This window comes from Excalfactoria chinensis, chromosome Z (assembly GCF_039878825.1).
Source record: "Excalfactoria chinensis isolate bCotChi1 chromosome Z, bCotChi1.hap2, whole genome shotgun sequence".
NCBI lineage: Eukaryota > Metazoa > Chordata > Aves > Galliformes > Phasianidae > Excalfactoria > Excalfactoria chinensis.
This window is the reverse complement of record NC_092857.1, coordinates 33104115-33120686: the sequence shown is the minus strand read 5'-3', so window position 1 is coordinate 33120686 and position 16572 is coordinate 33104115. Positions and strand designations below refer to the sequence as shown.

The following is a 16572-nucleotide window of genomic DNA, read 5'->3' as shown; positions in this document are numbered from 1 at the left end:
GCGAGGGGCGGGGCCGGCGGCGAGGCCGCGGACGAGCCCATCGCCGAGGGGAGGCCGAGGCCTGCCGGCGCCTCCCGCCGCTCCGAGTCCGGCGCTGCCCCCCCCCCCGTCCGTGTGGTGCTGCCCGCGGCGAGGCGGGCGCTGCGGCCGCGGCCGGAAGCGGCGGCGCGAGGACGGGTTCCGCGAGCGAGGCTGGGGGCCTCCGGCAGCGCCGGGCGCTCCGCTGCCGCCATGAGGCACCTGCCGTACTTCTGCCGCGGGGAGGTGGTGAAGGGCTTCGGCAGGGGCTCCAAGGAGCTGGGCGTGCCCACCGGTGAGCGGCGGGACCTGCCGGGGGGTCTGCTGGCGGGCCGGGGCGGGCGGACAGGCGGGGTGCTGGGGGCAGCCGGCTCCTTGCGCCTGGTGCTGTGCGTGCGCCTGTAGCAACACCGGACCTCCGCGGTGGCGGCTTGCTTTTTTCTTTTTTATTTTCTCTCTTTTTGGTCTCTGTTGCCTTTTCCCTTTTTTTGTTTGTTTTTCTTTCTTTCTTCCCTTACTCTACGGAGCGGTTTCCTTCAGGCTTGCTCATCATGCCATCTGATGCCCATTGCGCTGGGGAGCGGCCGCGCGGAAACGAACGTATTGGAAATGATGCGGAGGTCAAAGAAGCGCGGCGGGTGGGGCCGGCCTGGGAAAAACGCGCTTTGCTATTGTTCGCCTCCGTTTCGCTTACCTAAGTGCCGATAAAGGTGTAATTAGAACGCATTACCTTCCTCCTTAAAAGAGTAACCATCCTAGTTGTGAAATGAATACTGGCCGGGTGTTTTACTTTGTGTTTATTAATTCTCACTGCGGAATAGAGACGTGGTAACTGTCGTTGCCATGAATGCTGCGAAGGTGTTTTGCATCTTGTACTTTGCTAAATGGCATATCACGTGAGGATGGCCGTCGCTGTAAGTGTTCTGTTTATAAATGGCAAGCAGGTGGGAATTTTAAGTCTTGGAACATTCAGTGCCAGCCCTGGTTTCCACAAAGTCACTCACTCTTTTCCTTTTCTAACATCTTTGCAGCTAACTTTTCAGAGCAAGTAGTTGAAAGCTTTCCAGCTGATATCTCTACTGGTATATACTATGGATGGGCCTGTGTTGGAAGTGGAGATGTGCATAAAATGGTTTTGAGCGTAGGATGGAATCCGTTCTATAAGAATACTAAGAAATCAGTGGTAAGAACTTTGCTTTGTGTGGCACTTTTAATTATAATGGACGTTGGTTTTAAACAAGATTAGCAGCATGTGACCCATAAAAGATACCTAGAAATTGTATTTGCTCTTAGAAATGTGTATGTATTCTGAAAAGGAAATAGTCTGAATAGCCAGAGAGTATATAGCTCTAGATAAATAACATCCATTTTTTTTTTTTTGTCCTATTCCATCATTGCTTGGATATTTCCAAGATCAGAATTTAACTGTGTTTCTGAAATGGTGGTTGCTTTCATTGCAGATTCTTCTCTTCAGTAAAAGAATCTGGAGACGTGGTGCTGTGTCTTGATGTAATAAATTGATATTAAAAACTGCACAGTAGTAGGATGGAGGAATTAAAATTTGGAGCTCTGATGGTCGTGTTATTCTTGTTGTCAGCTCCCTGGTACTTCTCATTCTTGCAGAGCTCTCCTAATTGTTGAAAACACTTTTATTCAGGCAAGAATAGTGGTGCTTAGCTGTGCCAACAAACATGCACCAAATTTTTTGCAGCTATTTTTTCTGAGCAAGGTGTGGGACGGGGAATCCTTTCTCTCAGCCTTTGCTCCTGGATTTCTGTTATTCAGTTCCCAGAATCTTATCATTTAGAGCTGGCTGTAAAAGCTGTCCCTAAGTCAGCCATTTCAAGTTCAGGTCTTTGTAGTTCTTCCATCAACTTGATGATGAAACATTAAGCTTTCTTTGTGATTTAGAATAGTATCATAGAGTGACAGAATGGCCTGGGTTGAAAAGGACCACAGTAATCATCTGTTTCAACCCCCTGCTATGTGCAGGGTTGCCAACCACCAGACCAGGCTGCCCAGAGCCACATCCAGCCTGGCCTTGAATGCCTCCAGGGATGGGGCAACCGCAACCTCCTTGGGCAACCTGTTCCAGTTGTTCTTGTTTTTTGCTGCTTTGCAAATACTGCTTGCTGCTGTGGAAATGCTAACTCTGGGAACTGGTGAGAAATCATGGCTTTTTAATTACTATCTTCTTAATTTGGCAATCAGAAAATCTTAGGTGAGTAATTTTTAAATCCCATGCAAAGTACAATTCGCCTTCTCTTAAAAACAAACCCAAACAACCAGAAAACAAAAAAAGCAAAAGCCGTAGCCTCTTAGTATTGCATTACAGATGTTAAACTGAATGTCTCTGTTCTCTTGGTATGTGTTACGGATAATTTAACTTACGGGTATTAGATAAACGTCCCTTACGGTATGGGGAAATAAGCTTTAAGTCCATTGCAAATGCCAACTTATTTTTTTTCCTTCAGGAGACACACATTATCCACACCTTCAAAGAAGACTTCTATGGAGAAATTCTTAGTATAGCAATTGTTGGATATATTCGACCAGAAAAGAACTTTGATTCCTTAGGTCAGTACTGCAGGCCACACTAGAATTACTTTCTTAAGTGTTTTATTTATTCAAGTGCTATTCTTTGGCTGTCTGTTTCTAAGTAATTAGCTGCTGTACCTGCTGTCATTTGGAATTTCAGTACAGTGTTTTCATGAGATAACGCATAAGTTAAATTAAAAAGCAGAACAAAGGAACAGAAGCCTTTCTGCATCTAATTTCAAGTCTAAATTTCAGTTGCCTGAGAAGTAATGCCAGAATCACCAGGCTGTCGTAAAAGCGTCAGCCTTACCTGTTTACTTTTTACGATGCAGCTCTTGTGGATTTGAAACAGTTCAGCAAGCTCTGTTGATCTTATTTCCAAAATTCCTTTTGGATCAAGGAGATGTCAGATCGCATTTCCCACCAATATAAGCACTGCTATATTTGAAAACAAAAACTGTTGCCTTTCAAGCCTTGCAGTGATCATTATATTCTACCTCTGTGGTTTTCTGGTATTGTCTGGAAGAAGGTATTTTCAGTTGTTATTCTGTGTTCAGCTTTCAAATGTCCCTGTTTTCCTGTTTTTAGATGCACTCATTGCAGCAATTCAGGAAGACATAGAAGAGGCAAAAAGACAACTAGATTTACCAGAACATCTTAAACTCAAAGAAGACAACTTCTTTCATCTGCCAGGGGGCAAAATAGTTGACAACCACTGAAAAAAAAAGCAAACACTCTTTATGTGTGTGTGTGTGTGTATGCGTGTGTGGAGCTCTTACATTTGCACTGCTTATGTAGGTACTTTGTTGTCATATCTTTTTGGGTAATGAGTTTGGAACCAACTCAAAACTAAGTCATGTAAATGGAGTAAAAGCTGTCCTAGGTCCTTATTGATACTATCTATCTGTCTATCCTAAAGATGGCACACGTGGAACATAACCAAAGTTGATTATGACCTCTTCAGGCCTAGGATGTGTAGAGTTCACTTAAGAGAAGAGTGTCAGTTTTTAGGATGGAGTTTACACTCCCACCTCTTTTCCCAATTTGATATCATTCTAACATTGGCGTTGTAGATAGTAGCTTGGAAAATTTTGATATCGAGCAAAAAAATTTCCTGTGGTGCAGGAAGCCAGTGATTTGACAAGAACAGTTCTCCTGGTTCTTGTTTTGTCTAATATGCTGTACAGGTGTTATAGTTGAAACTATCATTTCAACTGAAATTATTTATTTTAACTTTATTTGAATTAAAGGAAGTCGCTGTTGCTCTTTGAGTTACTGGAATCTGAGATACATTTCTGTACAGTTGAAAGTGCACTTGAAGGTACAAGACCTCTGTAGCTTCCTTCTGAGGAAGTGTGTTGCTGAAATTCGGGAAATGAATGATAGGATGAAAGTTGGCGTGCTTTGAAGTTTTGGGCTCTAAAGTCATGGAAGTCATACAAAAAGACTTCTGTTCTTTGGGCTGTAAGGCAGAAGAGCTGCATTTTATTTGCTGCTGGCAGTTTTCTTAGATGAGGAGAAACTTAGGGTTTTCATTGTACTGACAACATACCGACTGACTTCAAGATTAAAGTTAGTGTAAGGCACAGAAAAATCCCATCAACCCTCTGGGCCAAGTGGTTTTGTTGACCAAGTAGTCCATACAAATGAAAGCCTTGGGGAATTAATGAAGTAATGTATCAACAAGGAATTGGGTACTGCTACAAGTAATGGCACTATTCCCCACTCTGAAATGTATGCACAGCAGAGGGGCAAGATGAATAGGAGCGTGGATACGACTACTTGAAGTACGTAATGCGAATCCAAAGATAAATGTGTTTCTTTCCCTTCTTAGTAAGGGGAGGTAGGTAAGTTGCCACATCTCTTTCATTGTTGTATTTGATACTGGCTTACGATGGAAGGGGAATGTTTTCTGAAGTTGAGAATAATTCTGTGGATATGTCTGAACTGTAGTTCTGTGGCAGAACTGTAATCTGAGAGTGCACGATTCTGTAATATAACTTTATGAATTTACTCCTTGTCCTAGTCTGTTGGGATGCTGCATCTTGTTTGAAGGTGTAAGAGGGTTTTAAGCAGATATCTTGCTGCGTCTTCTTTGTGGCAAGTGCTGTTACAATGCTAGTTCCACTCGTATTGTTTTACCTTTCAGCCATCACCAGGGGATATTACTAGGGAAGAGAGCTTGAGTGAATCAAGGAGACTGGTTGGCTATGTGGAAATTACAGAGAAACTTGAAGTCGTTTAAACGAGCTGTTCATCCATTTTGTTGGTAGCAGGCAGAAGGCGCTGAGGAGACACTCATTTTCACACGAGTACTCGTTAGAATAGAAGTTTTGATCTGCGTTGCCAAGGTGATGTACACACTCCTCTCCAAAGACGCCAACAGTTTTGCTGCCTGGTTGTTAAACGCACATCTGCCTTCCTCCTTGGACTGTCTTAGGAAGCAAGTTCGCTTATCAGCAGTTAGGAATACTTTCTTTAGAATGAAATCGGAGTTCTGTGTAACTTGTTGGGAATTGTATGTAAAACTCTGTAAAAATTGTTGTGTGAGAGTGACAGTTGATTTTTTGATTATTTTTTTAAAGAGAGAATATATCTAGGTGAAGGTTTGAGGCATTCTTGAAGTTGTAACATTTTGGCGTTACTACATTTTACTCTTTTGGGGATGATTAAATAGCAGCCGCGCTAGTCAACGGAATGTGTTGTCCTGTATCTTCAAATTAAAAAAGCCCATGTTTATCATAGTACTGTAGCTGAACTCTAATAGACTCTTTCTAATCTTTTCCCCAGTTAATGCATCTGTTGTGGAAACCGTGGTGCCTTAAGCTGGTTGTCTGAGTAATGCTTTTCTGGATAAACGATGCTATCCAAAGTTTGTTGTGTCTGTAGAACCACTGTGCTGTGGAGAGACAGCAAGGAGAAAGAGAGAACTTGGAAACACTGTTAGTTTGCTCTCGGCTCTCAACTGAAGTCTGACGTATGGTTACAACAGACTAATAAACTGGCCTTTGTGTGCTTGTCACCTAATGAAAGAAAACATTACTAAATCCATTTGGTTGAGCGTACCTGTCTTCCATGTTATTTAAGATAAAATGTTATGTGTCAGCTTTTTAGGCTCAATACTTAAGTCCTAGCACAGTACAAACTTCAAGGGTTATATTTTTATACTATAATACAAACTGTATTTATTTCAGTTGATGTTGCTGCACTGTACTATCAATAAAGGAATTGAAATAGTGAAGAATTTTCTCGTTGTAGTTTTCCTGACTATCTGATCACTCAGTATCTGATGCAAATCTTCGTGTATTCCTAAGAATGTTCTGAAGGAGGTGCTTCAGATTTAACTACTCTGCCTAAACTACTCTTGGTTTCAGCGGAGAAGTTCTTGCATTACGCCCTACAAGTGTGGCACAGAGGGATTTCTTGCATCAATTTTGGTGAACTAGAAGGCCACTTTCATTTCTGGAGTCTGAATAGTACGTATATTTTCAGTTTCAAATACATTCTCCAGTAGAAAACAAGTTTTTTTTCTGGTAATGCCTTTTCCTACCTGTCCCGTCCCCTTGTTCTTCCAGTTCCCTTCTCCCCTCCCCGCACACATCCTTGGGTTTGCAGAGCTCTGGAGTTTTTGCACTCTCCCAGTCCAGGCCCCTTGATTCACAGTCTTAAGGTTAATCCTTCCTGAAAATAAATGGTGCCTGTATCTGGCTGGCTTGCCAATTAGTGTTAGTGGGGGTGAGGGGGCTTGTGTCCTGTGGTTGTCTCCCACCTTAGAAGTTCTCAATCAGATCATCTTGCTGAAATAACATGCCTGCACTCTCACATGCTCTCATCAGTTAATGTGACTGATGTGACTGACTAGGCTTGGTTCCCATAATGTCTTCCCTTTTATTATCCCTTGTAAAAGGTCCTTGATCAGATGCCCTTAAAGGAGCAGACACTCTTCTGGATACCCTTACAAAAATGGCTCAGTTAACACTGGCACTGAATTAACAGGTTCTGATAGCTCAAACAGCCTGGAATAGTTATACATACAGGATCTGGCAGTTGAGAGCCTTCCTATAAACAGATATGGAACATGTATTGTTGGTGTCCTGAATTTAGGACAGGATAATGTATTGATTCTCACAGGGCTACCCACAGCACCACGGCCAGCCTGAGTAAGCACTGTGCAGCAGTTTGCAGGGCAAACTCATGCAGACAGCCGTACTGGAGGCCTGCAGACAGCTTCCCTTCAGTACCAGCCTTTATACCACCCTCCCAGCTTTGCCTCACAACAGCCCTGATGAGAACATCCTTGATGTTCCTTTTTATCCTCATGAGAGCTGTTGTCTTTCAAGACAAATACAGCCAGAATGACGTTACCTGGTGAGTGATCTCTCTGTTCTTACTTCAGTCCACAAGCCTTTATTTTCCTCATCCTATTTTCCGTCCTTCTGGGGAGAAGTGCTGTAGGAGTGCTGAGCTGCTCATTGGTGTGAAACCAGGTAAGAGGTAAGTGTAGAACCTGAACCGTTCCTGAAAAAATCTTTATCAAAGTGCTTAATACATTATATAAAAGAGCTGCAGCAAAAGAACACCTATTTTCTTTTTCAATATTCTATTGAGTATGAAGTCATGCAAAGAAAAATGCACTTGTTGGTTAAGGAAGTGTTGCTTGGTTGGATGGGGCCCTGGGCAGCCTGATCGTGGGGGGGGGGGAAGGGGGTTAGCCAGGGGCTGGAATTGGGTGATCTTCAAGGTCCCTTTCAATCCAAGCCATTCTGTGATTCTGTGATTTATACATATGTTCTTCTTTCTGGTTTGAAATTCTAGCCTGAGTTCTTAGCCAGAACTAGCAGTCATACAAGAGCCATAGTTGTATGGATGGTACATTGCAGTAACACAGTCTGATTTAGGAAGTCGTCTGTAGTGGAAGTTGGTTTGGCCTTAAGGCATGCAAACTCCTATCAGCTACTTCACGTCCTTTCTTGGAAACCTCCAGAACAAACAGGGAAGTGGTAATTTTTTCTCCATTTACATACATTGCATTGGTTAGAGAGTGGGTGAAAAGTGTGTTGGTAACTCCCACTTCCCATTAAAATCAAATTACTTAGTTACATGAGAGGTAAGTGGGTGGTAAACTTGTGCAAGGAGACATGAATTTACGTAATCTTCTTGGAAGATCATTAGTAATGAGAGAGTAATGAGAGATAATATCTAGGAGAAAGGGAGAGTACAACTGCTTGAAAAAGAGCCTGAGGCTTGAGAAGCTCCATGGGTACAAGAGAATAGCAAAGAAGGAGGTACAAGAAGACAAAAGAAGAGAGGAATAGGCTTTGAAATAAAGAAAGGCTTGAGAAGCAAGAAACAGAAATTTACCTACAATATATGGAATGTAAGGCTTGGAACTCTGTTAGGAATCAGGTAAAAGGGATGCTGTAGCAGATTGGTTTTGTTTGCTTGTTTAGATGTTTTTATTTCCTTCAGGATATCTCAGTGCAGTAGTGAATCACCGAATCACAGAGACTGGAAGGGAACTCAAGAGACTATCGAGTCCAAACCTGCTAAAGCAGATTCCCTATTATGGATCTTCGATATCTGCATAGAAGAAGACTCCACAGCCTCTCTGGGCAACCAGTTCCAGTGCTTTGTAACCTTTACCACAAAGAAGTTCTGCATATGTGTATGACTTTTAGGCCATTCCTCCTTGTCCTGTCACTACACACCATTAATTCAGTTCCTTGTGTGCCATATTCTACACTTTCATTACTGGCTTCCTTCATTGCACTGTTCCCTGTGAAGATTTCTTCAGCAGTGTTCATTGAGTCGCTGACTATCAGTGGCTCTTGGACTAATGACAGATTTTATCTTTATCATCCTTTGTGGTCTTCCTGTGCACTCTCAGCAGGCCAAGGGAGGGAAACACCACAAAGTTCATATGAATCTGTAGGTCACCAGTGTGGGCACCCCTGAACGCTATTTTTAAGCTGCTTCTTCAAAATGCACAAACACAACCAAACTTATTTCACAATTCTCTTCCTTAAATGATGTCTTCCTAATGCTATTCATCAGTTATTTCTTGCTGTCTCAAGAACATACCTTCAAAGGCAACTATCTATCTGCCATCCTATAAATATGGGCAGTTTGACCCTATCCATACAACATAAAATCATCTTCCTGCTGTGTCTTGAGAACAGGCTTCTCATCTCAGCAGCCACCTGAATCCCACCAAAACCACTGCATTTGGAAAGGAGATGTCAGTACCACTTTCCTCCTAACAAATCTTCTTTTTCCAAATGTCTCAGCTTTCTACCACAAGGTTTTGAAAGCTTACCCCCTACTTTGTGACATCTGAGGTCCCTGACAGTACAATAAAAGCTCTGAAAGCCAGAAAAAAAACCTACCTATCAGACTAAAGAAAGGAAATCATATGCAGGTATTAAAACAAGGTACCCCTATAAAGAACTCGTATTTGAGAACATTTCAGATGCATATCTAAGAATGTAATTTTCTTCTATGAAACGAGGTTTAAATTTATGTATTTGTTATGTATTTACTTATTACCTATGGAGTAACTTCGTATATAGTTTTCACAGAATAATGACATTTGCTTGAGAATCCATAAACAAAAACCTCCTTATCAGCCTGCAGAGATTTCAGGCACAGGTTTACTTTCGACTATGCCTTTGAAATCTGATAAGGAGTGAACTATACAGGCCACTAACAGTAATAAAGTGTAACGTTAATCCAAGCAAGTATAGGAGTGCATTCACAAATACCCTTTTTCAGTAATGCATTTTGAATATATTTCTCACCTTTGTTTCTTCTTTTCTTTACATTTATTTATGTGTTTGTCTTCCAGGAGTTTTGTGGACAAGTTTGAAGCAGTGTTTGTGTTAGTTACAATGTGCATATATAAGCAAATATACATAACCAAATCACTCTAATTTAATCATAAGAGCAGCTGAGCAGAAAATCATGAACAAGCAATTTCCATAATCTATCTTCCCAATCCTGATAGCTTGTGCTCTTGTAGCAGTTACTTAAGTGGGAAGGAAAAGCTTTGGAATGAGCTATCATCTTCTCCTATCCACCTCTACTGGCAGCTTCTGTTTTGGCCTGCATATTCTCCAGACAAGTGTAACGTCTCCATTAAGAAGTAAAATTAGGTAGTAGCAAAGAAAGTGGTTTAGCTTGCCTGAGAGACATCAACTATCCAGAAATGCTTGCATTTTTAGTTCTCTGGCATCTGGAAAGATTTGAAGACTGCTTGTGTTGCTTGAGCCTCCTTTTCCCACCAGTATCACTTTGGTCTAATGAGCACGTTCCTTTGCTCTACAAATCTTGTTTGTGAAATGCTGTAGCTACTTTGCAGACAGCAAGGATGGTTTTGACATGATGGGCCCATGGCATGGTGGTTCAGATTTCTGTTCACTGAAACCAATACTTACCAATCAACTGCTTTATGAAATCAGGGACCTTTAAAACAGTAACTGTCAGAGAGGATGGCATCTCCCAGCCAGTGGCTGTCATTTGAGTAAAGTCCTTCCAATTCTGGTGGCGGAGCAGTGGAAATATACTGTGTGCTTGCAGCTTAAAAGCATGTTTTTGCTGTGTTCTGCCTTCCATTTTTAAAGGTCAGCCCAGCCAGCCATAAGGCACTGCTGTCCAGATGGTGCTACCTTGTGTTTTGCTGCACTCATAGCACTGGGCTGTCTGTCAGCTACTGCAGTGGCTGTCAGGGGCACAGAGCTGCATGCTAGCTGGATGCAAGAAAAGATGTGCCTCGGAATGCTGCACTACCTGGAAAAGAAAACAACAGAACAATATCACAACAAAAGAATATGTCATCTAAATCCCTTTCAAAAAATATACTGAGAACCCTTACCAGAACAAAGTGTTGTTTATTCATCATGAAGAATCAACAAGAGGAGGTCAGCATTAAAAAATCTGGGACCTAGACTTGAAACTGTATGTACCCACAAAGTGTATCTCACCTTTGTTTGGATATCTGTGAAAAGCTGATTATGAACAACAAGGACTGTACTGGGACTTTGTCCTTTCTGTTGTAATTAGTGCTGCAATCAGTTTGCCACCTGCTTCGGCTGTTTGTGCCATGCCTGTACTCCAAGCTCCGAGGCATTCAGGAGAATCAGTTGTATCAGTGCACCTAAGTAAAACTGTGGGGAACCTTGGACAAATATTATCATTAGCAAAGCCAATAGGTTTAGCTAGGCATTTTCAAAACACATGATGTGCATTACTTTTATGTTTAAAAAAGCAACATGAATTATTAAGTTGCATAGGAAAAACTGCTGCTTCATTAGGTGCAGAGAGACTACATAATGCTAAAATGCCTCAGTACTGTTCCCTACAGCTAACAATATTCCATCTGAAAAGAAGATAAATTGAAATAGTAACTCATGTTAGTAGCAGGTAGTAACCTTCTGTGATCCAGGTAACTTACTATGTGAAAATTCTGCTCCAGGGTTTGTTTTCTGCTCCTGGGAAAGAAGAGACTGCATCATTTCTTGGCTCCTATACATGTACCACACTGCATATCGGAATTCCTCCAAGTCTGTTACGTAGAGACATTAGTTTGTATTTCATCCTAATGTCTCTGTAATTATAATAGAAAATCTGTCCTGCAGTAGTGGTGTGGCTTTGCAAGCTGTCACCTGATGATGTGGACACCAGACAGGATGCTGCCTTCAAGGGCCATCATGCTGCCCAGTTCATAACTGTATTCAATATCATTTATGAAAAATGAATATATAACTATATATAACAGAACAAAACAGCCACATATGTAACTGCATTCAGAGTAGCAAACATCACAGTTTTGTTTTCATTTTCCCAGTTCAGAGGTACGTTTTGTGGCCTTTTATTTACTTGAATTGTGTTGACAGCTGTTTCTTTTCCATTCTTTCCTTTGTAGAATCACAGAATCACCTAGGCTAGAAAAGACTGACTACTGAGTTCCATCGTGTCCCTCAGTGCTGCATTCATGTGTGCCACATGTCTCTTCAGCACCTCCAGGGATGGGAAATTGACCACTGACATGGGAATCTTGTTCCAAAGCTCGATTCTCTGCATGAAGTTCTTCCTAATGTCCAATCTAGACTGCCCCCAGTACAACTTCAGACACTTCCCTCACATCCTACCGCTTGTCACCTGAGCAAAGAGACTGACACTTCTTCGCTGCAGCCTCCTTTCACACAGTGGTAGATAAAAATGGACATTCTCCCTGAGATAATCCCTGAGATTACTCCAGACTATGCAATCCCAGTTCCCTCAGCTGCTCCTCATAACTCTTGTTTTCTACACCCCTTGCCAGCTTTATTACTCTTCTTTCAGTGCTCTAGCTACTCAGCTTTCTTGTAATGAGGGCCCCAAGACTGACCCTGGTTCACAAGGTGCAGTCTCACCAGTGCCACATACAAGGGGACAATCACTTCCCTGCTCTGACTGGCTATGCTATTTCTGACACAAAGCCAGGCCCATTTTGTCCTTATTGGCCACCCGTGCACTCTGCTGACTCATGTTCCTGACAGCTAACAGCCCCAGGTCCTTTCCCCCAGGCACTCTGCCCGGGTTGTGTACAGCACCCAACACTTACCCTCGTTGCATATCATATAATTGGACACTGTCCATCGATCCAACCTGTCCAGATCACTGTGCAGAAGTATCCTGATGCCCCTCTGCAGCTGCATACCCTCTGTTCCTCTGCCTTCAGAAGCTGTCAAGTCTGAAGTCTGATTTCCTCATTGAAACAGACTACAGAATTTTTCTAAATACGCAACATATCCCAGTTTTCATTTCCTTTCTCAGCAGCATTGGACACATCTTATGTACCACCCTGGCTTAAATTTTATTTCATATCTGGACAGTTTTGAGGGCTTTAACACCTGACACGCATATAAGCAAACAAACCATATATATATTGCTGAAGTATGTGTAGAAAAGAGACCAAAATTATAATAGAAGAGTTGATGTAATATAATATATAAGTAGCAGTAAAGTAAGGCTACACAGAGAAGCTGTTAAGCAATGATGAAGATTGTTTATAGAAGCTATAATAATTTCGAAAGCATTTAATGTTTTGCAATTTAAAAATACTTTGCTTTCTTCAAAGTTCTTTTCTTTTTATTATTTGAATAATAAAAAAATAATATATTATTTATTTTTTTATTTATTATTATTTAATTATTTAATTTTTGTCCCTTTAGCATCCTCTGTTATTTTCTGTTATACTTACTAGTCATTGTTAGAGGGGAATGTACACGAACAATTCAGCTCCTGGGCATGGGAGACAACCTTTACCATCAGTTGCAGATACTTAGAAGTCTTAAGTTAAGCACTTCCAGAAGAAATATGAAAATTTACAGCTCATTTTGTTTTGAATTCTGAACATTTAGAATGAGTTTTTGCCATGGTGGAGTTCTTGGATACAGAAGGAGCAGAATTATATCTTTCTTTGTTTAAAACCAAACGAAGAAACCCAGCCTTTTTCACATTTCAAAACATTTCTAGAATGGACAGATATGATGCAAAAGTTTGTTCTGCTCTATTTCTTAAGGCAAAAATGGGTGGGTTTTATACCAACCGATCTTCAGTTGTCATTACGTGTATGTTCTTTCTTTTTTGCTTTGTTTTCCTTTTCAAAGTGGAATACCTTCTACTTAATTTAAAATATTTCTCAGTCCAGAATGTGACTCAATGTCAGATTGATTCTTGCCCCCTCATCAGAATGAGTAACAAATGCGGCATACACCCAGCTCCATCATCTCCCCTATTCTTTTCCAGGAACTGACACATTGAACCATATGGTGCCCTTTCCTGAGCTAAGGTTTCCTGCTCCAACAGTGCTGTGAGTACTGAGTCTGTTCCACTACATAAAAAACGAAAGACCAGGGGAAGACTGAAAAAAATACATGTTATTTTTCTGTTTCCTTTTCTCCTCTGGAGTTGAATGATGTGAGTCATACAATGACAGAATTCCATGAAGCCGGGTGCCATAAGACTTTAGCTGTGATCCCCGAACAGAAGAAAGGAGATGAATGAAACTTGCTCTTTTAAAAGTGTCCCCATATTTTTCCTTCTTTCCATTTAATTGATTTTAATTTGAATCATCTTCCAGAACTTCTTGACATGGCTTTATAAAAAGATTGAGTCCTCAAATTACTCAGTATGAGAATTCAGGTGTAAATAATTGTGGTCCTCTCCACATGCCCACTGCTGGTTATTTGTTTTCAAAATAGACCCCCTAAAGCCTGGAGATGTATGAGTAGGGAAGACAGGGTAGAGGTATCTTTAGATACATGTTTTCATATAATCTGTGGTAGTGGCATTTTATGATCCTTCCTTCACAGTTTTTAATCCTGCATGAAGGGAGTTCTTATTAATATATACTCAAGCTCTCTGGGCTCTGGTTGTGAGTTTATTATGAAATTGGGTGGTATCTGGTACTGAGCTCTCCCAGAGCAGCAGTGTTTTCATTCTCACAGGGTTTTCAGTAATACGGCTTCATAGCAATCCTTTACAACAAGGTCACACCAACGGTGCTCCCTGCTGGAAGGCAGCACTGCTGAATTTCAATTCATGTCGTTTAATTGCCACTTATTGCTGTCTTCAACAGACACCATGAAAGTTCTCAGGAGATAAAGCATTTAGGAGTTTCTGTCACACAAGGATTTATTAGCTTCCAACTTCTTTTGTTATTATTATTTCTTGTAGTAATAAGAGACCTAATGTCTTCCTAACAGTCACTCATAAAATGCAGTAATGTGACAAATCCTTGGAAACCTTTAATAAAACTGCTGGAGCATTTGTTTTGGCTGTGACATCAGCACTCTTCCAAAAGGCCTGCATTGCTGCAAGCATCTAGTGGCATTGCCTAGTGGCACTGTTACTGTGTCATGCTGCACTCACTAGACAGATATCCCTACTAGCAGGTATCCCTAAGTAAGACACGCAAAACAGGTGACAAGGAACTTGATCTCATTTAACACCAATCTGAACTGGAAAAAATCAGTTCCTCATTCAAAATCTTGCTTGGCCTTGCTGCGATGCCACTGCAGATGTAATGCACATTCAACCAGAACTGCTTTTGTCAGCTGTAAGGTGAGGATTATTTTAGACTCTGCTAGAGTATGATGTGGTCTTATTGTAGACATTTAGGACATTTAAATATTCTTTTTCTATACAGGAAATGCCTTGATGGACCTGATCCCAACTTTACACCAGCATGGATATTGGCTTAGTGTATCACCGAGTCAGTGTAATTGAACCGGAGATAAAAGTGTGAGAATAGAACTATTGATAGGACACTGGAATAGAAACAGTAAAGTACTACATCAGTGCCTCCATGTAATCTTCTGTAATCTTCCCAGTTCTGTGTGCTCCTCTTGGAAGCTGAGGAAAATCATCCTTCTGAATTGATGCACTTTAGCTAGAGGCCTGTGTTTTGGTGCTACGAATACGGCTGAACTGGCTGATAGCTAGTCTCCCTGCAGCAGGGCAGAGCTGATCAGTCACACCCCATTAAGGCTACCTGAATTGTGTTAGTGAGTCTGAATGTGTTTAGGTGTGGGCTCCTGTCTTTGCAGTGGTTACATACTGCATACATTAGATTTCAGCTTATAGATTGTGTGTAAGGAAGCTGAAGCGAGAGTGATAATGTTATGGTTTTATAATTCGGTTGGTGTTGCTATTCCATATCAAAACATCATGTAGGATAATGGGAGTTAAGGGGACAAGTTTTTTTTCTGTGGACTGCCTTAAATGGGCACGTGGGGAGCGGCACCGGAGGGGAGGTCGGGAAGGGGACGGGGTTTCTGGCCCGGCGTGGTAGGAACTTCCCGCCTCCCGCAGCCCGTCGGTGGGATTGGGATTTGGTTTTCTCCTTGTTGAAACTCTCTCGCTGTTGTTTAGTGTTACTGGGTTTATTAAACTGCCGTTCGTTCTCAGATCATCCTTCCTTCATTTTTTTTCCTCCTAGACCCATTCGCGGTCTCCCTTCCCGTCCCCTCTCCCGGAGCGCACGTGGCCGGGCCGCTCCGCGCCGCGCCGCGCCGTTAGGGAAGGGAGTTAACTTTTGTTCCTGCCCCCTGGGTTTGTTCTCTTGTCACGAGGGAGCTCTGGAGAGAGCCCCGTGACAGATGGTCATCAGTTAGTAAGGGTCATCAGTTTGTGGGGTAGCTGCGGAGTGCTGAATGCGCCTGGAGGCCAGGGCTGTGACTAGCTCCCAAGCAAACAACAAGGGACCCTGCTTGCAGCCATGTGCTCTTGAGCCAGTCCCCCATGCCTCTCATCCTTGTTTGGGAGGAGACGATGGGATTATGGCAGTCATTTGTCACAGGTCACAGGCTTCAACGATTGTTGAAACACAAGGAATTCCCACAAAGGACATCTGTAGGGCACATGCACCCATCTTCCTGCTTCCAGCAGTGACTGGTGCTCCAATGGAAAGTCTTTCCCTTACAGGCATTGTTGTCACAGACTGCTCCATATCTGACAAGTTTATGGTAAGAGCCCCCATCTGACCTGCAGCTGTCTCGATGGGATAGTGGCAGATGAGCTCTTGCCATTTGCGCAGCTTTGCACAGTCCCAAGCCTTGTACCTTTCCCTCTCTGCCTTTTGCTAAATGCAGAGGTGATGGGAGGTACTCCTGAACTTGCAAAGAAAGGGAGACACAAAGAAGTGCCTGTGTGTCTGCTCATTTGTGAGCATGATGATATGTTATTCTCAGTATACAATTTTTCAGAGTATAAAATTGGAATGCTCAGAAATTCAAAATCTGGCTGAGATTTAATGGTAAAAGTAAAAAGAGGTTTCTGCTGTTTCTCAATGGGGTGGCACAGTTCTGTTCTCCCCACATACAGGATCCAAGCCGATCCCTTTCTGCAATTCAGGTATAACCCATGACAGCGCACCACGGAGATATCTGATGGCAGTGAAAGCGGCACACGCATTTTGGGCTACAACTGGCTGAGCCCACCAGGGCTGTCGATGGTGACGTACCATGAAAGCTG

At 42.2% G+C, this 16572-nt stretch overlaps 1 protein-coding gene across 1 annotated transcript; it reads left to right on the top strand.

Annotated features, from left to right (window-relative positions):
* The first annotated feature begins 125 nt into the window (after nt 1-125).
* Nucleotides 126-5795, top strand: LOC140264506 (riboflavin kinase-like). Its single transcript, XM_072360338.1, has 4 exons — nt 126-313; nt 1050-1201; nt 2493-2595; nt 3145-5795. Exons 1-4 carry the CDS (start codon nt 232-234, stop codon nt 3273-3275), a joined length of 468 nt encoding a protein of 155 aa, XP_072216439.1. The 5' UTR covers nt 126-231; the 3' UTR covers nt 3276-5795.
* The last annotated feature ends 10777 nt before the right edge of the window (nt 5796-16572 follow it).